General features: G+C 44.5%; 1 protein-coding gene across 1 annotated transcript in view; it reads left to right on the top strand.

Annotated features, from left to right (window-relative positions):
• Positions 1-22,038, top strand: part of LOC144769217 (galactose-specific lectin nattectin-like) — a 99,832-nt gene that overhangs the window by 41,856 nt on the left and 35,938 nt on the right. The window contains exon 3 of the mRNA XM_078653260.1: positions 5,751-5,872. Within this exon, the coding sequence (XP_078509386.1) occupies positions 5,751-5,872 (122 nt within the window). The remainder of the gene's footprint in view (positions 1-5,750; positions 5,873-22,038) is intronic.

The raw sequence follows: 22,038 nt of genomic DNA, 5'->3' as shown, positions 1-22,038 counted from the left end.
GTTCCTCCAGTTACAGGGGCTCGGCGGGACTCTTATCGCCTCTCCGACACGCTTTCCCCGGGACGAGAGGGTCCGGGCAGGGGAAATGACAGGATATTAACGGTCTTCGGGACGGAGCTGGTGGAGCTCACGTCCTGTCGGCCATGCTGCTTGGCCACGCCCCGTTAATCAGGTAAGTTAACTAATCCCTTTTACTCCAGCACACCTATTTCAACTCCTAAAATAAATTATAATCATGCGTGTGCCACTCTGCAGTTTAGAAGCCACATCTAAAATGAGACAATCAGGTGCAGAGGCCATCATGGTGGATGGGAAAGAAGGATCTTCATATTTCCTTTTTTTTAAAAATAAAGAAAAATCTTTATTTATCATTTTGTGTGCAATCATACAATATGCTTTTTAATAGCACCAATTACAACTTAAACATACAGCAAACTCTTTGATTTGGTGGAAAAGTACATATTCGTATAGTTGAGATCTGGAGCGAGAAGCAAGTGGGAATTATGGTACGACTTAATCACAGTGTTGGATTCAGCATCTTAACAAGTACTATACGTTTGACTTCATAGAAAGTTCCCAATCTTGTAAACTATCAAGAGGAGTAAACCCATCTATGTTATTAGATGTTCAGCGAAATGACCCCGTCAGGGGGGGTCACACAAACCTTTCACTCAACACTCAGCTTACTTGCCTTTTGTGCTTCACAGGGTAATTGTTTGCCTCATAAGTTTGTGGAGTGATAAAATTCCCCGTGGAGGGGTTTTCATCTGAAGTAGGTGTGTCAGTGGAGCTATTTCCGGCGGCACTGACATACCAGGTTCAAGTAGTGTGCGCAGTGATTAACATGCCCTATGATAATTATATCTACTGACTGGTGTCATAACCGTTATTGAAGCTTGGGTCTGTTCCCAAGTGTTAAGAACATCATCAACGAAGAAGTCTCCCATAGTATGTATTTTCAGTGTGTGCAATGTCTGCAATACTGCCTTACTCTGCCCTTGAAGGGAACCACGCACACCACTCTATTGGAAACTTCGGTGAGTAGAGTAATTTAGCCTGAATGCCATCTTTGACCTAATGAGGTATCTTTTGATGCCTATTGAATCAATTGTATGATATTTGCACTGGGCTGTGCTTAGAGGGTATCACAGGAGTGATAAAGGGTCAGCGTCCTCTCTCTCCATATATAGGTGAGGGACGTCTGGTGGACCCTGTATCTGGTGGTGCACATGCTTAGCCTGCACTGCCCTATGAGATATCTCAAGTTTGGATGTGTGAAATCTGACAGACATATAGGGTAGGATCAGTGTAGTCTCTACAATACGCAGTTGTTGCAGATGTGCATGGTATTTGCTCAGAGCGCAAGCTAATAGTTCTGCAACTAGGACATATAGAAGCAGCAAGAAGTGGGCATCCTTGCCTCCTACCTGTAGTTATCGGTATAGGAGCAGAGAGCATCCCGTTCATGTGCACCTGAGCAATCAGTTTTGAGCATAAGATCAGGATTAGTTGAATGTAAATATCACCCACACCCACCCGCCACAGCACCACCAGCATGCAGGGCCATTCAACTGAAGAAACCACTTTTTCAGCGTCTAAAAATACTGCTGCGGCACGGACTCCACGGTTTATTTGAGAAATTGTGAAGGAGTGTGGAGGTTGTTGGTTAGTGAGCGCCCAGGAACGAACCCAAACTGTTCAGTTTTTATATTGGGGGGCTTACCTGTTTGCTAATATTATGGTGTCTGTATTCAGCTGGGATAGTTGTCTGTAAGATGAGCACTGCTCGGGGGTTTGCCTGGAGTTAGTATTGCTATTAGCAGTACATACCACAAAGTTCGGGGCATACAACTTTCTACAGCCATTGCTTCAAATGGACTAGCCATGTGGGGAAAAAGCTTATCTTGGAATGCTTTATAGTAGGCAACAGTAAGGCCATCTGATCTAGATGCCTTCTCGCTGGGCATGTCTAAGTGTGGTTGATATCGCTGTTGGCTGAAGTGGGACCATCAGTCTTTCCCTGTGGGCATTAGTTAACCACTTTGTGGCAATGTAGGATAAATATTCAGATGTGACTTTGTCTTCTTGTGTAGCACGCAATGTGTATAACTCAGGGCCTTAAAATGCTTGTTTTGTATTTGGCAACGTTTGCCTACAAGGCGGTGGTCCCACAAGGCAAATTACGATGCGACCGCCTCTACAAGACAAAACAGGCTCCCCACACATATCCCTGCACTACATGGAAGGCACCACTCTGTGCCTGCGATGCCACTCGGTGCACCCCCTACATAGTGCAGGGATATGTAGGGGGGCATTATAGGTTCCACCCATGTCCTGTGTATGTTGGCCAGGGGCTAAGGGGGGCCCGCTAGAGGCCCCATAGTCCCTATCCACTGGCCTTTTTATGGCGGATTCACTGCCATAAAAGCGCCAGCAGAAAGGAACATCGAATGCCTACAGTGGGGCCTGGTAGGCACAGCCACCTTGTTAGGCAATACTCTGCCTCTGATGGACTGACTGGCTCCTTGAGCCCATTTGATCAGTGGCGGTCAGTCTTTCTGACCTCCACACAGCCGCCCACCATCCAAATGTGGCACGCTATGAAGGTGGATCAGATGGCGGGAGACTGCCACCAAAAGACTGTCAGTGGCGGTCTCTCAGCCATCGTAATCAGGCCCTCAGTGTAGTATGTACGAAATCTATATACCACTTGTGCAGTCCTAAGTCTGGGCTTGCCCCCTTATCATGTATCATTGGCACTTCATTTTCTCCTCTGTTACGTTAGATCAGCTTTACAAGTGTGAAGCTTGGCTTTTCTCCCTCCCCATATATTCTGGCCGTAGCATATTTCCCTAAGTGTATTAACTCATTTTGGGCTAATTAGATATATTCTTCTAGCTTAACTTTAATCTGTGCTTGGATCTATGTTAGGTCTCGCAAGTGATGACTGTTGAGGAACACTGCCTGTGCTAATACTGAAATATTCATCAATAGCCTGCACGAGTTCCTCAAGAAACACTACATCTAGAAGAAAATATTGTGGGTAGCACCAAGCGAAAGCTTTTGGTTGCAATTTATTTATCCGCTAAGTAAGCATCACAGGGGAATGATCTGAATAGGTCACGGGTAGGTGTTCACAGTGAGCCATGTAAGCTGTGGGATTTTAGCCAGTAGTCTATACATGTTGAAATGTCGTGCACATGGGAGTAGTGCCCGCATTCCCTACCCTGTGGGCTACTATACAGACAGGCGTCGACTATCACTACGGCGTCAACTATTGCGATGATAGTGTAGGAAGATGCTGAGGGTTTCTTCAGGAGTCCTCTAGATAATTTTGTTTTGTGGTGCATATTAGAATTGCAGTTCATCAACATTCGGCCCATAAAAAGCCTATAAATAATGTCTCAAAGTGTCCCTTGCTACTGTGGGCAATCATATATCTCCCCTACACATCTGAGTGTATCTTCCTTAGTCAGATGCCAGAGCCACGTTGGGCCCACACCAGTACCCCAATAGAGTGTGACGTGAACCCCGCCGGAAGACATTCCCCTTCATGCTCCATTGAAATAGTAGTCCTGTGTGAGGGGCCAAATTTTTGGGGGGAGTATAGGTATATCCTTTTGGTGGTGTGTTAAGTATAGTACCACTTTCCAAATTGTATGTGTACCTTCCTGCACATAAACAATCCTTAATGGCTATTTGTTACTTTCGTGTTTGCTGCATTCTTCAGCATACATAGATGTAGCAAATTGTCATTATTTGATGATTGTTTATGTGCAGGGAGGGACGCCTTCCTGCACATAAACAACGACCAATTACTTTTTGCTCTTTCTTTGTGTGCTGCAGAATGCCCATTGCATGCCCATTTCACTCAGGTACCTGCATGAAAGGGTCGTATATTTAGAAAGCAGTATTTCACCACACAATAAGTGGCTTAGCATCACTTTGCAGGTATATGGTGTCAAATTTGACTGGTGATTTGATGTCAATAGCTTTAGCTCCACAGCAGTCTCAGTCTCCTGCCAGTTCTCTGAAGAAGAAAACTGTCAAAAGTTTTCAAGTCCCAGCTTGTACTCCAGCCAAAGGTCCAGGACCAGATGGGTACCACTTTGGGGTTAGAGCTCACTCCAGCCAAAGCCAGCAGCAGGATCAAGGGCAAGTCCAGATGGTGCTGGTCAGCTAGGCAGTTGCAGAGGGAGAACTCTCTAGAACCTGAATCTCAAATTGGAGGTTAGCCAACTGATCCTTGGATTCACTGCTGATATCCTGGGTTCGAGGCATGCACAACATGTCTTCCTAGAAATTATTCAGACATCAGTGTACTACTTTTGATCCACACAGGTCTAGAAATGTTCTGAGGAGAGGTCTGCGGGTTCAACTTTTATGCAAGCCTGTGAAAAAGGGTAAGCCTTTTCCCATCCCGTAAATTAGTGTTGGTCAGTTTCTTTCCCCTCTACTGAGTTTAGTGCCAGCCTAACTTGTGAAACAAAGTACAGGCAGGCCCATGTGTGAGCTGCATAGCCAGTGACAGTGTGGGCTTTCTTTGAAATCAGGGTGGGACTGAGTTACAATCCCCCCAGTTCATCCTGTTAAGGAGAGGGAAAGGCAATTTGTCCACTGTCATACGGCAATTCAAATAACCCCAGGGGAGCCACAAGGGGTCAGATGGCAAAGGTCCCTGACAGGAAGTCACATTTGTTTTAGGCAGGAAAACTTTCTAAAGTGCCTTTTCCAAAATGGTAATATAAAATGTATTTTGCATTACTATTAAAATGAGACCTTGGATTTAACTGAAGTTAAGTGTTATAGGGTGTTATAATGTAACTCATTGCTTTGGTATGGCAGAGCCAGATTTGCTACAGTCAGAAACAACTTTTTCACTGCTAAGAAATGTAAAACATTAAATATACATGTAATACCTTGTTAATGCAATGTGCCTTACTCAACGGGCATTTAAGGCCTACCTTAGTGGTGACTTCTAACTACTCAAAAGGACTGTTTAGTGCTGTCAAAAGGTTTATTTTGCGAGGCTGAAATGGCAGTTTAAAACATTATACCCAGGCTGCAGGGGCAGCTTGGAGACTGGTTTTACAATGCTACTTTAGAGGGTGACGCAATGAATGCTGAAGCCCCTTGATAACATTTAACTTGCAGGCTCTGGTTGCTATATATTAGAGACATACAGGTAAACCAAATGTGTCAATCAGGTATAGCAAATTTATCATGTTTAGAGAGAGGAGCAGAGGCACTTTACCACTGGTTAATGCACAAAGGCCTATGGCCAACAAAAACAGGTTCAGCAACAGAAGGCAAAATCCTGGGCTGAACCTAGAGAAATGGCACATTTCCAACAATGTGGATTGGGTGATTATACGTATGCACCACTGTAACATTGCATCACTATGGTAATCTATTATTATAGTACTGTACAGTACCATAAAGATGTTTTCGGTTTTGGATCACTGACATCTGTATGTCTCCTTCACCCTTGTTGGTTTCAACTACCCCCCCTTGCCTGCACATCACTCTCTATCCCACCTCTTTCCCAGATGTAATCCTTCTTTCCTTGTTTATTTCACTAAGCAGGTAGATTCTTATGGAAATGTTGCTCCTTTGTGTATGTATGAATACCCAATGGCTTTATAAATTTCAAAATTGTGATAATTGTCCTCATTTTTATAATAATAAGTCTATCTTTCTGCCAATTACTTATATTTCTTGTTTTCTTCCTACACGTTATTGTCTGCCAGTTATTGCAGGTGCCCAGGAAACGTGTTTGTGTGCTCAAGGTGACTGTGAAGCCGGCTGGGTTCAGTATAAAAATGCGTGTTACAGGAGATTTGATTCAAGGGTTTCTTGGTTTGCAGCAGAGGTAAGTCCTTTCTGCATAGACTAGGAGGCCCATAATATATTCAGGACATTCACATAACCATAACAACTGGACCTTAAATCCCAAACATTTCAAGATAGAATCAACCATAGGGAACCTCCCTTCTCCTCCAGACCCTTCAAGCAAATATGAATTGAATTCCATGATCCTGCTGCAGATTACATGCACAATTTCTATAGCTTTTAACCCTAAACCTCATTAAATGCAGTCCTCATATGTTGCATGAAACACAAAGAACTTTGTCCAGGTTTTTTGTTTGTTTGATTTGTGATTTAGAGCTTAACAATATAATTTCATGGTAATTTCACTCTGCAGAATCACCTCTAAGGCCACTTGTCGCCCATGATGGACTTACCCTGTTTGTTATAAACCTGCAATTTTGAGTGACTCACATAAAACATTATACACCCTCATAACAGTTGGATGGATCCATATCACTATCCTTCTGAGCAGCACTGGATGGATATCGGTTTCTAGTACCCACATTATGGTTCCACACACGTGCAGCTTCCTTTACTCCATTATTATTGAGCCACTATGGAAGTGGAGATGATGTTTTTACAGCCTCTTCTCTAATACCTGCTCTTGGTTGCTTAGGAGACATGGAAAAGGAAAGTGGTGAAGTCCAGAACATAAGCAGAATACCTGGAGTCCTGTTTAATTTCTCTTCTCTGTCTGACAACTTTATTCCCCCTTTTTGAGCAGGGATAACATGGGCGGTATTGGGGTACGAAGGAGCAAAAACAGGGGTAGTGGTTCATGCCCTGATGACCCCTAATTGACTCCCATTAATGCATTGCTGCCACAATACATCTCCACATGCATAACAACTAATGTGAATCAATGCATCAACCCTGATGTAAACACAAAAGGCTGGAGTCTGTGATCTGATACTTGGTGGGTCAAATATCTCATGAGGCTTCAGAGAAGCCTCATTTGAGAATGGGGTTAACATTAGAGCATCGATGAATAAATTCATGTAAACAAAATTGGATTCAGAGCTACTGTGTAGATCATGAAGATATGCCAGGAAAACATTAACGTTTCAGTATGCACATTTTAGTTTCTAGAAGCCTTTCTTTTTTTTGTTCAGAATAATTTTATTGAAGTTTCAAAGGAGAATGAGACAAAGAGACACTACATAAAAAGAGGCATTACATAGCAATAAAATCCAATCAAGTGACCATAAAAAATATGACGAGGTAATAATGGACTAATAAATCATCATAAAAGAACAGGCAATCAGAGTGAAAGAAAAATGAGAACAGGGAAAGGAAGGAGGGGGGAAGAGAGGGAAGGAAGTGTATACATTATATCATATGACTGAAAAAACACGGAGTTACTATAAACAGAACAATATAAACTGCAAACAATTTGTAATTAGATAAGCAGAGTAATCATAAAAGCAGCAATTACAACGTCATGTAAGAATCTATAGGTGACCAAAAAGATTGAAAAGAAAGCAAATTATGGTTAACTCCCTGAAGCGATAGCTGAGCACCTCTTCTTGTGAGTATGAGCCATGACCACCAAGCATGAACAAAAAGTGAAGAAGCATCTTTCCAACAATAAGTAATTGATTTTAGGGCAGCTGAAAGCAAAAAATTAAACAACTTTGCCTGAAAATCAGGAAGAGAATGTGAGAGTACAATTGATTTACAAATTAGCAACTCATAAGAAAGAACATCATGAATTGGTAATATTTTAAAAATTATGTCCCAAACCTCAGACCAAAATTTGAATATAATAGGGCAGTCAAATAACATGTGCCGTAACGTACCAGGGTGTGAATTACAATGCCAACAAAGATTTGAGGGAAATAATTTGGCATTATGCAAACGTACTGGTGACCACAAGGAATTAAACAAAATATAGGCGTTCGTTTGATAAAGAGACACTGGCAGCCAACCAGAAATGTTATTGAGCCAAATAACCCTCCAAGAGACATCAGAAATAGAAGTTGAAAGCTCAGCATTCCAGAATGTAGAGAGTCTACCGATATTGGTACCGATAGAAGGAGCACATTTTTTAGACAAAATAGAAACAGCCTTGGAAGATGCAGAAACAACATGAAGATAACGAATTAAATCAGGTGTAAGTGTAGAGGGAATACCAGTTGGGAAGGAGTCTAAAATTGAGTTACAAAACAATTGATATTTCACCAAATCAGCATCAGGCAACTTAAACTTTAATTGAAGGTGATCAAAGGGGATAAAGGCATCATTGCTAAAAACATCTTTAAGAAAGAATATACCCGCCTTAATCCAGGAAGTCCAGAAAGTTATCTTCCTATTTAATTTAATAAAGGTACTGTACCAAAGGGATAGTTCCATAGTAGAACTTAGTGGCAAAGCAAAACTGAGATCTAAATCATTGATTATCAATCTTGAGGATTTGATTATGGAAGATCGATGTACAATAGTAGATTTATGGGACATAGTTAACAAGGAGGAGAGAGGGAAAGGATAAACAATAGATTTTTCTATATCAAACCAAAGAGGGAGTTTATGTGGAGAAGAAACATTAAACCATAAGGAACTTTGTTTAAGTATAAAAGCTTTGTGATAAAGATAAAAGTCAGGAAGGCCGAAACCTGCTTGACATTTGGGGATTTTCAACTTTTTACATGCAATTCGGGGTGGCTTATTGTTCCAGAGAAATTTGGATAATAATTTATCAATGTCTTTGTAAAATTTCAGAGGAAACTGAGTGGGAATCATTGCAAGGGAATAAAACAATTTTGGAGCAATATTCATTTTAATAGATTCCATTCTCCCCCACCAAGTAAGATTAAGAGAAGACCGTCTAGAAGTCTTGGCTTTAACATATTCAAGTATGAAATTACTATTCAATTTTAATGTGGAGGATAAGAAGGAGGAAAATAGAATGCCCAGGTATTTAAGTTTACTTTTTTGCCAAATAATATCCGATACCGGTAACATATCAGAGGTACAAAAAACATTAAGAGGAAAAAATTATGTTTTAGTAACATTAAGTTTATATCCAGAAACTAACGAATATTTGGCAATAATGTCTAATAAGGAGGGGACAGAGGAAATTGGATTACTAATAAATAATAACACATCGTCTGCATAAGCTAAAGTTTTAATAGTAACATCGTTAATTGTAATACCATGAACATCATCACAATTACGTATATAATTGAGAAAAGGCTCTATTCCAAACAGAAACCTCTGAAAAGGGAAAATTGATAGGAAATTTGGCCATTGATAAATAAACGAGCAGTGGGAGCATAGTATAAGGCAGAGATCATACGAAAAAAAGAGGGGCCAAAATTAAATTATAATAAAGTACTAAATAAAAATTGCCAGTGAATTTCATCAAAAGCTTTTTCCGCATCTAAAGCCATAACTCCTGCAGGATGAATAAGGTGAGAGCTCTGTTCAATAACATGTAATAGGGTTCGTGTGTTGTTAGCAGAATATCTATTTTTCATAAATCCTGACTGATCAGGATGAATAATAGAATGAAGAACAGGGGCTAATCTAGTGGCAAGGATTTTAGCATATAATTTACAATCCTGATTTATTAAGGAAATAGGTCTATAATTAGAGACTAAAGTAGGATCTTTTTCAGGCTTAGGAAGGACAACAATTAAAGCTTTCGCAAAAGATCCTGAAATGGTACCAGAAGAACTAAAAAAGGAAAAAAGTTGAAATAAATAAGGCAAAAGGTGGACTTGAAATTCTTTATAAAATTCAGCAGGGATACCATCAGGTCCTGGAGATTTGTTTTTGGGAAGCGACTTGATAGCCGTTAGGATTTCATCATTAGTGATGGGCGAATCTAATCCAAGTCTGTCTGAAGGGGAAATTTGAGGTAAAGCACAGGAATTTAAAAATGCATCAATTAATGAATTATCACAAAATCTGGTTTATTTTATAGAGTGGAATAGAACTGTAAAAAATGTTCAACAATATCATTATGGGTTAATGCTATCTTGCCCTGAGGACCATGAATAGAAGTAATTTGTGTTTTATTCCTTTTAATACGCAAGTAGTTTGCAAGGAGTTTCCCAGACCTATTAGAGTTAAAACGGAATCGAGCATTAGAGTTAGAAAGCTGAAACCCAGCTCTTTTACTAAGGAGAGCATTGAATTCGTATCGAAGCTTTTGTAATTTGACCTTGTATTGGGGATCATGGGATGTAATGAATAATCGCTCAAATTTTGCAATTTGCTTCTCTAAATGTTTAATTTCAGAATTGAATAATTTATTCTCATGAGCCATAATAGAAATTGTAGTACCTCTAATATAAGCTATAAAAGCATCCCATCTATTAGCAACTGAAGTAGAATCTTCTGGATTAAACAAAAAGTAATCTCGAATAGCCTGCAACAATTTGGGTTTGGGTTTTTCAGTGAGGACAATACCAGTATTCATACACCACCTAGTTTTTTTAGGGAATCTGGAAGAAACATTTAAAACAAAAGAAATCAAAGCATGATCTGATATATCAATAGTACCAATGACTGGGGTAGTTACAGATTGAATGAGAGATGGTGAAATTAAAAAGTAATCAATCCTGGAGTGGGAAGCATGAGGATTGGAAAAGAAGGTAAAACATTTGTCAGTGGGGAAGTGTAAGCGCCAAATATCTGCTAATTTTGTGATATGAAGAAAGGCCTTAAATACATGGAACACTTTGGGATGACGAAATCTAGTGGCAGATAACCTATCCAACAATGGGTCTGCAATAACATTAAAATCGCCCCCAACAATCAACGGGATGTTACCCAATTTTAAAACTTCAGTAGTGATAGTGGACCAAAACGTTGGATCATCTGCCGTGGGACCATAAATATTGAGCAAAAATAAAGTAGAATCATGAATTTTTATTTTGGCTATAATATATCTGCCTTCAGAGTCCGAAATTTTACTTAAAATCTGACAGTGCAATCGTTTAGCAAAGTAAATTGCAACCCCTTTTTCTTTCCCTGAGCAGGAGAAGATATAATAGTGTCTACCCATTTTTTACTCATATACTGCAAAATCTTATCATCAACATGCGTTTCTTGAACAAAACAGATATCAGCTTTGCATCTAACTAGATAATCTAAAAATGTTGTGCGCTTAACTGGGTGTCGCAAACCTTTCACGTTAAGAGAAGCAATTTTAATATTGTGAAGATTAGCCATTAGAAATAAGAAGCAAGGAAGAAAAAGGATAGAAACAAGAAGAGATGAAGAAAAACATGACTAGATTAGAAATAAAGATAGTAACTATATATGTGAGAGGGGAATAGGAGAAAATGAAAGGAAAGAAAAAGGAACAAACAAAAAACATAAATAGAAACATGGAAAGGCACACCCGTTCTGCAAGCATGGCCAAAAACCGTTGGAGCCCATGAACAAAAGATTATGCATGTAAGTGTCAAGGAAAGTCAAATAAGAAAGAGTCAAGTATTAGGGTCATGAGTATCCATGGATGATGAGGCTTGTTGTTCAAGAAATTGCCTTAAATCTTCAGGACGTTGAAAAGATTTGGAAAAATTGTCTTTCCAGATGCGCATCGTCGAAGGGTCAAAAAGACCATATTTAAATCCGAGGCTTCGCAGCTGTGGGCGATAAGCAGAGAATTCTTTACGTAAAGCAACCGTTTCTTTAGCAAAGGTCTGATGAATGAAAATTTCTTGACCATTCACTAAAAGTGAAGGAATTTCTCTCGCAGCCTTCCTGATTAACACCAGATGATGATGACGTAGAACCTTGAATATCATTTGCCTGGGTTTGTTAAGACGAGGATTGCGATGTGAGGGGACTCTATGGGCTTTATCCACCTCAAATTTTTCTGGAACCTTGATATTCAGAAGACCAGGAAGTAAAGATTCCAAATATAAGCGACAGTCAGACCCTTCAACTTCTTCAGGCAAATTAAAAATACGAAGGTTGTATTACCTATTGCGATTTTCCATGTCTAACAGCTGAGCATGCATAGGAGATATTTTAGCCACTAAAGGCGTGAAAGCGTCAAGTTTATTTTTGTTATCCTGAATTTTGATAGAATTATCAGACACTTTCATCGATATAGAAGCCATCTCTTTGCGAATGTGTTAAACTTCTGAGGCAATAGTGTCAGTATTCAGACGCAATGCTTGAAGTTGCTCCAAAATTAATGCAAGTGAAGGCTCAGATGACTCCACCACTTTAGATTTATTTGGGGGAGGAGAAACTTGCTGCTTTCGTTTATTAGTAGCTAGATTTTTCGTTTCCATTTTGAGGTGATTAAATTCACAACTAAGTGTAAATAATACCCAAAATGCGAAAAATAGCACCAAAATACAAGAGAAATGAGGTAATTATAGATAAAACCAACAAAAATCTCTTCAAAACTAGTGGTGCAGCAGCTAAATTGGGCTGTGGGCGTGGCGAGGCCCAAGCCAGGCCTTTTCCTGAAGAATACTCCGCCCCTAAAGCACTCAAAGCTGGCTGTACCTGAAGGGGAGGCTGGGAGCAGGAACCATGGAGCCAAAAAGGAGACTTCTGCCTGTAGAAAATGCTCGAAAATCACCTCCGAGGTAAGAAGTAGCAGAAGCAGGTAAGCGCTGTCATTCGCGCCGAGATTATGACACAAATTTGTTGTTTAATGGAAAAAACGGGCCGTTTCTGTCACGGAGCTCCGATAGCGGCGGCCATCTTGGCTGACGCGCTTGCGCGTCTCCTCTAGAAGCCTTTCTACACATTGTGGTAGAAGCGTGTTTGACCAGTGTTAGTTTAATCCTTGGTGTTTCAGAAATATCCATACAGTATTATACCATGTACTCTACCACTTTCAGCTTGTGCTCTGGCTTACAGAAAATGGCACTTGCTCAGTAGATTTAAAGCTATTAAGTTAAAGCATAATTTGATGCCAGCGAATTTAGAATAATAGTAAATGGAAATCTCACTATGAAGCGATGGTAAACATGTCAAACCTTAAGTGGGGGACTCATGTAAGACCGAACGAAAAATGTGCTCAACATCTCTTTCAGCATGCTATTGAAACCATGTGGTTTCAGTGAGTTCTATATGACAGAATCAAAACTTGTTCTGTAAAGATGATTAACTGTTAGAAATTGTGTGATTAGTTGCAAAGCATGTGAGTCTTTCATAAGCTATAGTCCTCAAACGTCCTCTTATTGGAAATCAAGCACGTCATTGTAGTACTTGATTCTCTCAGAGTAGTGAAACATAGCAGTCCAAGGCCAGTGTTTTTTCTTTTAAAAAGGAACATACTTTTATTACACTACTGAATACAATATCTTAAATTACACTACTGAATACAAACAATAAATTACAAACATATACATACAAGTAGGTGGAAATATATTTAGTGACGCTTCCATATCACTTTGCAGTAATAGTGGTCCCTGAACCCAATAATTGAGAATTCCATCCACCTATACGGGATGTAGATGCACACTGTAAGGGAGTCTAATTACATAGAAGCCAGGCCTGCTGATTTTTAATAGTGTCACCACATGAGTAATACCTGTCACTTGTTATAAGGTAACAACACAGGACCATTAGAATCACTAGGAGTAGTACCGGAAGACAGTAATTATGATAGTGAACTTAAATTAAGTATTACAATTTGTTGGAAATGAGGTGTGTGGATGGCAGAGCATGCACCCTGTCCAAGTAGGAGCCGCAATGGTAGTCAGGATAAATCATAACACAATTTAAATTATCCTCTGCTCACCCTTTGGTAGCTTAGCCAGAGCAATTAGGCTTATTTTAAGAGGTAATGTGTAAAGCGTGTATGCCCCACTTAAAGAGTAAAACAGTGAAACAGTGGAAAAAATGAAAAATAAGCCAATACAACTTAGAAGCATAAAGTAAAACTTTATAAGTAATACAAGACAAAAACAAAGAAAATCCACTATGTTGAATTTGAGATATGGATTTTGAAGTAATAAATGTCAATGTAACGCTTAGAAGCAAATAGCTCTTAAAGGCATAACTGGTTGTGCCGGACCAATATTAAGTCAAAAGTTCAGGTACCTTGATAATAGGTATGCATGGACAGAGAAGGGGCGCAGCCAAGTGATGCTTCTGCGTTCTCTAATGCAGCATGTGCGATGCAATGAGGCCTGTGAACAAAGCATCGGTCATGTATTGCAGCGAGATTGAGTGTGATGCGACAACTCCAGGTGTAATGTGCCGACCTGATTCCAGCGGCAGCAGATGACACTTGGATAACACTGCAGCAGGCCCCTAGGTCCAAGTCCAAGGTTCCAGGACTGGGTTTGCACCTCTTGGCAGGACAGATTCACCAGCAGATGTGCCTAAGGGTTGGAAAAGTTGAGGTCTAAGTCTTTTGTGTCCCAGAGACTTAAGCAACATGAGGCAAGCCAGCAAACCCTTAACGTCACTTTGGGTTCAAGTGATGCAGGTCCAGTACTTCTCAACCAGTCAGAGGGAGAGTGGCAGCAGCAGGGCAACACAGCAAGGGAAGAGGTCAGCAACCAGAAGATCCAGCAGGTTGGCAACCTTTTAGCAGCCAGCACAGTGGTTCATCATCTTCCTGGCAGAGAAGTCACAGGTTCTTAAGTGTACTACTTTGGTTGGGTATGAGACCCAGAACTTATACCCAAATGTGCCTTTGAAGTGGAGGTGACTTTTCTCTCTTCCCAGATTGGGCTTCAGACTGTCAGTGAAGGGTAATCAGCCCTTTATGTGGGGTCTGCCCACTACCTATTGAATTGTAAGTGTCAGCCCTTCCCCCCAATCTGCCCAGGAAGAGCCATCGGACTGCAGATGTATGTAGCTGGGAACTCAGACATACATATCCTCCCTCTGTTTGTGGCTGTTTAGAGGGAACGCACAGAGTGTAGCTGTCACCCACCCCAAATTTGTATTGGAGGTAGGTTGTACGACACACACAGCTAGGAGCAGAGAAATGTCCACTTTCTAAAACAAGCATTTCTAAAATTGTAATGGTAATTTCAACTTTACCAATAAGGAGTGTTGGAACTGGCCCTTCTTGCAGGGTCATCCCCAAACTTTTTGCTTCTTCCTCCCTTATTTTTCCTGACCCGTGGCTGTTGGCAATAGAACTCTGCGCACTTTACCACTGCTGATCAGTGCTAAAGTGCATATGCTCTCTGTGTAAATTGTTATTCTGATTGGATATACATGTTTGGCATATTTGTATCACCATGAAGTCCCTAGTAAAGTGCACTGGGTGTGCCAGGGCTGGTAATGACAAATACTACTAGTGGGCCTGCAGCACTGATTGTGCCACCCACAGGAGTAGCCCTAAAATCATGTCTCAGGCCTGCCACTGCAGTGCCTATGGGCAGTTTAGAACTGCCATGTCCTCCTGGTCAGTGTCCCCACTGACCAGGCCTAACCCTTCCCTTTTTGTGCACATCAGTCACCCCTATGGAAGGCCCAAGCTACCCCCCTGGGCAGGGTGCAGTGTATGTAAAAGGTAGAGCATGTACTAGTGCAGGTGACATGCTCTGGTAGTGAATGGCAGCCATTTCGTTTTCACTACTGTAAGGCTATCTTGCTCCATAGGTTAACATGGGGGATGCTGGCTACAGTGGTTAACAGCATTTCTTCCCATAGGAACAAGATAGGACATAAGTATCTAGTATCCCTGAACTCAGAATTTAATAACACATCTTTTAGGAAAGGTTGTTTTTAAATCCTGGGTTTGAGAACAGCACTTTTAGAAAGTTGCTGTTCTCTTGTCTAACCCTTCTGTGTGCCTGGGCCTGTTTGTGTATTGACTGTCTGGTTTGTGAGTGACAGGGGCTGGGGAATTCCCCAGCAGGAGTCAGCACTAGGCTGAATGACTGCAGTTGCAACTGGAGTGGTGGGAGGAGTTAGCACCTGGGCTGAATAGGGCTGTGCCTGCCTTCCACAATGCTGGCTCCACCCCCCTGCTGGGCGGCGGAGGACCCTGCCCCTCACTCTGAAAGGAAAGATGCAGCCAGCAAAACAAAGTGCTCAGGATCCCCCCAGAACTGGTTCAGACCGGGCTCAGGGCCCACATGCACCAAGAGAACAAAGACTTTAGTGGTATAAGTACAGGACCCCTGAAAACAGAAAATTAGATCATCCTGGAAATCAAGAAGGAACCTCTGCCAAGGAGAAAGCTGAAACTGAAGAAGGAAGATTGTCCTGCTGTTTCTCTGCTGGACTGACCTGTTGCTTTGCTGCCAAGGAGAGGGGAAGGACTTTGCTGCTGAGCTGTGTCCCCTGTCTTGAAGGAATCTCCAAGGACCTGAGAAGAGCTGGCTCCCTGTTTTGAAGTCCCAGGAACAAAAGGACTTCACCCCCAGCTTCCCTGAACTCTGCTGAGAGAGTTCTGTCCCTCCTAGAGTGCTTGATCCAGTTGTGGGGCCTCTGGAGGTTGGACCTGAGCTGGGAAGCTTGAAACTAAGCTTGAGTGACTTTGGAACTTGAAAAGTGTCGCATCGCTCGCTTGCGGAGCGCATCCCCGACAGTGCGAGAAGTTTCCCGCCGCTACGGAGGTCGAGATCGTCACAGCGCCTGACGCCGCTGCCAGAGACGTCGCATCCTTCGTTTGCGGGACGCACCAGACCGGTGCGGGAGAATTGAACATCGCTGCGAGTATCGTCGCAGAGCCTGTCGTCGCTGGGTGAGATCGCCGCACCGCTTGCTTGCGGGTCGCATCACGTCGCTGCGAGTGTCGTCGCAGAATCAACGCATCGAGGAGCTGCGAGAGAGAGGATCCTCGCTGGACCGCGCATCGTCGCCCCGGAGATCGTCGCAGCCCCTACGAGATCGTCGCATCGTGCCTTTGCGAGAACAGACTTCCTACGGAACCTACGCACCGGAATCCACACAAGTGGCCTTCCTCCCCATACAGACCGGATTCGTCGCAACACGCCCGCTGCTGCAGCGGGGCTGTCGCATCGCCTCCCCAGGGTCTCAGGAGCAACGCATCGCTTGTTTTCCACCGCACCAGCTTCTGCTTTTGGAACTTTGTTGCAACTAAAAGGTACTGTGAGTAACATGACGCAACTGTGAACTTTTCACGCATCAGTAGAGAATTCTATCGCAACGTAGAGAATTCTAACGCAACCTTAAGAACTCTTTTTGAAACCATATTCTTGAACTGTGTATGTTGGATTTTTGTCGTTTTGGTCTTGTGTAGTTTAGATTAAAAATACCTTTATTTTTCTAAACTGTTGTGGAGTCAGTTTGTGGTGTTTTCACTGTGTTACTGTGAGTGTTGGTACAAATACTTTACGCATTGCCTCTGGTTAGCCTAGACTGCTCGTGCCAAGCTACCTAGAGGGTGAGCAGGGGTTATCTCAGAGGGTTATCTCCTTGCCCTGACTAGAAGCAAGGGCCCCTATTTGGACAGTGGTACCTACCTCTGCCAACTAGAGACCCCCAGATCTAACATTGGTGGTCAGGCGGTGGGATTTGAACTTGTATTTGTACTTGACCCACAGTAATTGGTGTACATCACTAGTGAGTGCAGACCACGACGCCACCACATACTGTTTGTTTTTTCCGGTGTCCTCCTGGAAGTATTTTTGGATATTGAGACTCTGGCTAGTGTTGCACCTGTAAAATCCTGCCAAAATGGAAGTCAACTTTTTCCAACTGTGCATCTACACAGAAGAGGAGATAAAAGCCTTTTGCAAGAAGAGGGGGCTGCCCATGGAGAAAGGTACCACAAGGAGGGATCTTGAGGCATGCCTGTATTCCCATGAGGCCAGAATTTGGGAAGCAACATTAGCAGATGATTCTGAGGAGGAGGACTTCTCTGACTGTGAGGAAGAGAAAGATGAGTGGCTCCTTGCTACTGAGCAAAGGAGGTGCAGAGAATTAGACCGGCTAAGCAAGGAAGGTATGATCCGGTGGGCCTTAGCCCAGAAAGAAAAATGGGACGCTCAAGGAAGGAGCTTTGCTGAGTTGGAGGTGGAGTCCAGCTCAGATGGTGGCAGCATGATTATGATAACTAGTGCGGAGAGAGAGGTACAAACACCCAGAGATGTGGCGCCTGACTTGAGGGAGTGGGTCGCCATACACCAGGGGGTTCAGGTTTATGATGTAGTTCCAGTGGAGTGCAGTGTCCCTGAAGTAGATTGGGGGACTGGCACAGGGGACCATATTCCTAGTGGTGGGAGGGACACTCTACTGACTCTAGATGAGAGGTACAGGGAGAGGGGTTCCCCCATGGTAGAAACCTTGGTGTGTGTGTGTGAAGACCAGCCAGAAGAGTGTGGGTTGTGTGACAAAGACAGTCAGATACTGTCTTGCCAGTCTCAGGAGAGTGGTGTGGGGTACTTGTGTGAGGCACTGGAGGGTGAGGCAAAGGGTAGCTTGGTTAACAACTGTGGGGGGCTGTGAGATTCATTTGTTGGAGAGCATATTTTAAGTCCCTGTTTTCCAGAGCTATGCCAACACCCGGTGGTGTGTAAGTTCTCTGACCCCAGAGAGCTTGCATTGGAGGCAGACCTCTTGGTGGATTCCAAAGGGTCTGAAGAGGCATTGGGGAGTGATCCCAAAAGGAGTGGCTTAGATATCTTCCAGACCTGTGAGGTGGAAGAGGTTCAGTGTAGCCCAGTTAGGTCCCAGTGTAGTGGGAGGGGTGTAGGGGCTCATGTCCGGACTCAGCGGAGAAGGAATGAGTGTGGGACGGTGTGTCTCACAGTGCCCGAAACCCAGTCACAGGGCCTGGAGGGTTCCTTAGGGGAACACCAGGTTGAGGACCTAGACTGTACTTGTAGGCCATTTGAGGAGGATCTCCTAGTGTCTGGTGAACGGGGAGTGCCTGTAACCAGGCCTCCATCAGTTCTGGTGTCTGGCAGTGTCGCTCCTTTTGGGAGGGTACAGAAGTCTAGACTGAAGGGTGAGAAGGGGAAGGAGTCCCCAGTGGGAGAACCAGTGGGTCAGGAACCAGTCAGAAGGGCTGAGTCCCCAGTGAGTGACCATGGTGACCTCACTTCTGTCCTGGGGGATCTGTCCGCACTGTCAGGTGGACAGGGGTCGAGAGATCTGCGTCAGGCAGACTGTCACACGACACATGAGTTGTGTGTCACCCTCAAGGGGATACTATGTGAGTCCCCAGAAGTCCTGGCGTGCCAGGCAAATGCACAACCGCAGGTTTTGGTCCCTGGGTTGGGAGACCAGGTTCAGGATTTGCCTGACCTGGAAGGAAGGACATCTGTAACCAGTGTCCTGACAAATATGGTTCCCAGGGGTACCCCTCCAGTAGGGAGGGTGCAGCGCTCTGGAAGGGGGTGCAGAGGGAGGGAGTCCTCGCCCCTGACCCCGGTACAACCTGAGGGGTTAAACCCTAGGTTGGGAGACCAGTTGCTGGAGGGAGGTCCTGAACTGGTAGGAAAGTTGTGTTCTTGGTTGTCTTGGTGGACAGGGTTGCCCCTGGAAGGAGGGCAAGAATCTCACCATGGGGGTGGACTGGGCCACACCGTTGTGTTGGCCAGGCGGGTACTGTCTACTAGTGTGGGCACATCCGAGAGGGAAGTCCTGGTGCGCCAGGCAAGTGTTCCACCGCAGGGGTTGGTCCCTGGGTGGGGATGCCAGGTTCAGGTGTTGTCTGACCTGGAGGCTTTGGAGCCTAGGTTTGAGGGCCAGGCCCGGGGTATCCCCCCTGACCTGGAAAACCAGTTGCAGGATAGCACCCCTGAACTGGTGGATGAATGGTGCGGGACACCTGCCACAGGTGCCCTGGCTATTCTAGAAGGGGGTACCGCTCCAGGTGGGAGGGTACAGAGCCCCAAGGGAGAGGAGGACCGGGTGTGGGGAAGCCCACCACAGCCTCCTGTCCAGCCGCTGGATACAGGTCCAGGACTGGTGGGTCAGTGCCAGAGTGTCAGACCTGACCTGACAAGAGAGGGAGTGGACAAAGGGTGCCAAGCACCTGGGGCTACTGTCCCCCACCCTCTGACGCCACAGAGGTTTGAGCGCCCTGAGAGGCATGAGGCCTGGGTCTCATCCCCGATCACTGTTGGTGGTCACTGTGGCTTGCTGTTGGTCTGTTGGGACACACCTGTGAGTAAATTAAGGTTAGGTGCTGTACAGGTGGTGTCCACAGGTGAAGAGAAGGTTTCCACATGGATTGGCATGGTGGACTCTGAGAGTATGGATAGAGTGATCCAACTGGGTTTAGGACGGCGTAGAACAGGACTGCCCTGCTGTGTGGGCCAGTTTCTGTGTTCTATCGCCTTAAGCAGGGAATCCCATCGAGGTATCGTTTGGTCTACCCTGGCTTTAGGCTGGAAGGGGGTTGTGTTGGAACTGGCCCTTCTTGCAGGGTCATCCCCAAACTTTTTGCTTCTTCCTCCCTTATTTTTCCTGACCCGTGGCTGTTGGCAATATAACTCTGCGCACTTTACCACTGCTGATCAGTGCTAAAGTGCATATGCTCTCTGTGTAAATTGTTATTCTGATTGGATATACATGTTTGGCATATTTGTATCACCATGAAGTCCCTAGTAAAGTGCACTGGGTGTGCCAGGGCTGGTGATGACAAATGCTACTAGTGGGCCTGCAGCACTGATTGTGCCACCCACAGGAGTAGCCCTAAAATCATGTCTCAGGCCTGCCACTGCAGTGCCTATGGGCAGTTTAGAACTGCCATGTCCTCCTGGTCAGTGTCCCCACTGACCAGGCCTAACCCTTCCCTTTTTGTGCACATCAGTCACCCCTATGGAAGGCCCAAGGTACCCCCCTGGGCAGGGTGCAGTGTATGTAAAAGGTAGAGCATGTACTAGTGCAGGTGACATGCTCTGGTAGTGAATGGCAGCCATTTTCGTTTTCACTACTGTAAGGCTATCTTGCTCCATAGGTTAACATGGGGGATGCTGGCTACAGTGGTTAACAGCATTTCTTCCCATAGGAACAAGATAGGACATAAGTATCTAGTATCCCTGAACTCAGAATTTAATAACACATCTTTTAGGAAAGGTTGTTTTTAAATCCTGGGTTTGAGAACAGCACTTTTAGAAAGTTGCTGTTCTCTTGTCTAACCCTTCTGTGTGCCTGGGCCTGTTTGTATATTGACTGTCTGGTTTGTGAGTGACAGGGGCTGGGGAATTCCCCAGCAGGATGGATGAGTCAGCACTAGGCTGAATGACTGCAGTTGCAACTGGAGTGGTGGGAGGAGTTAGCACCTGGGCTGAATAGGGCTGTGCCTGCCTTCCACAATGCTGGCTCCACCCCCCTGCTGGGCGGCGGAGGACCCTGCCCCTCACTCTGAAAGGAAAGATGCAGCCAGCAAAACAAAGTGCTCAGGATCCCCCCAGAACTGGTTCAGACCGGGCTCAGGGCCCACATGCACCAAGAGAACAAAGACTTTAGGGGTATAAGTACAGGACCCCTGACAACAGAAAATTAGATCATCCTGGAAATCAAGAAGGAACCTCTGCCAAGGAGAAAGCTGAAACTGAAGAAGGAAGATTGTCCTGCTGTTTCTCTGCTGGACTGACCTGTTGCTTTGCTGCCAAGGAGAGGGGAAGGACTTTGCTGCTGAGCTGTGTCCCCTGTCTTGAAGGAATCTCCAAGGACCTGAGAAGAGCTGGCTCCCTGTTTTGAAGTCCCAGGAACAAAAGGACTTCACCCCCAGCTTCCCTGAACTCTGCTGAGAGAGTTCTGTCCCTCCTAGAGTGCTTGATCCAGTTGTGGGGCCTCTGGAGGTTGGACCTGAGCTGGGAAGCTTGAAACTAAGCTTGAGTGACTTTGGAACTTGAAAAGTGTTGCATCGCTCGCTTGCGGAGCGCATCCCCGACAGTGCGAGAAGTTTCTCGCCGCTACGGAGGTCGAGATCGTCACAGCGCCTGACGCCGCTGCCAGAGACGTCGCATCCTTCGTTTGCGGGACGCACCAGACCGGTGCGGGAGAATTGAACATCGCTGCGAGTATCGTCGCAGAGCCTGTCGTCGCTGGGTGAGATCGCCGCACCGCTTGCTTGCGGGTCGCATCACGTCGCTGCGAGTGTCGTCGCAGAATCAACGCATCGAGGAGCTGCGAGAGAGAGGATCCCCGCTGGACCGCGCATCGTCGCCCCGGAGACCGTCGCATCCCCTACGAGATCGTCGCATCGTGCCTTTGTGAGAACAGACTTCCGACGGAACCTACGCACCGGAATCCACACAAGTGGCCTTCCTCCCCATAAAGACCGGATTCGTCGCAACA

This window comes from Lissotriton helveticus, chromosome 1_1 (assembly GCF_964261635.1).
Source record: "Lissotriton helveticus chromosome 1_1, aLisHel1.1, whole genome shotgun sequence".
NCBI lineage: Eukaryota > Metazoa > Chordata > Amphibia > Caudata > Salamandridae > Lissotriton > Lissotriton helveticus.
Note: the sequence above shows the minus strand (reverse complement) of the source record. Positions and strands in the feature narration are given on the sequence as shown.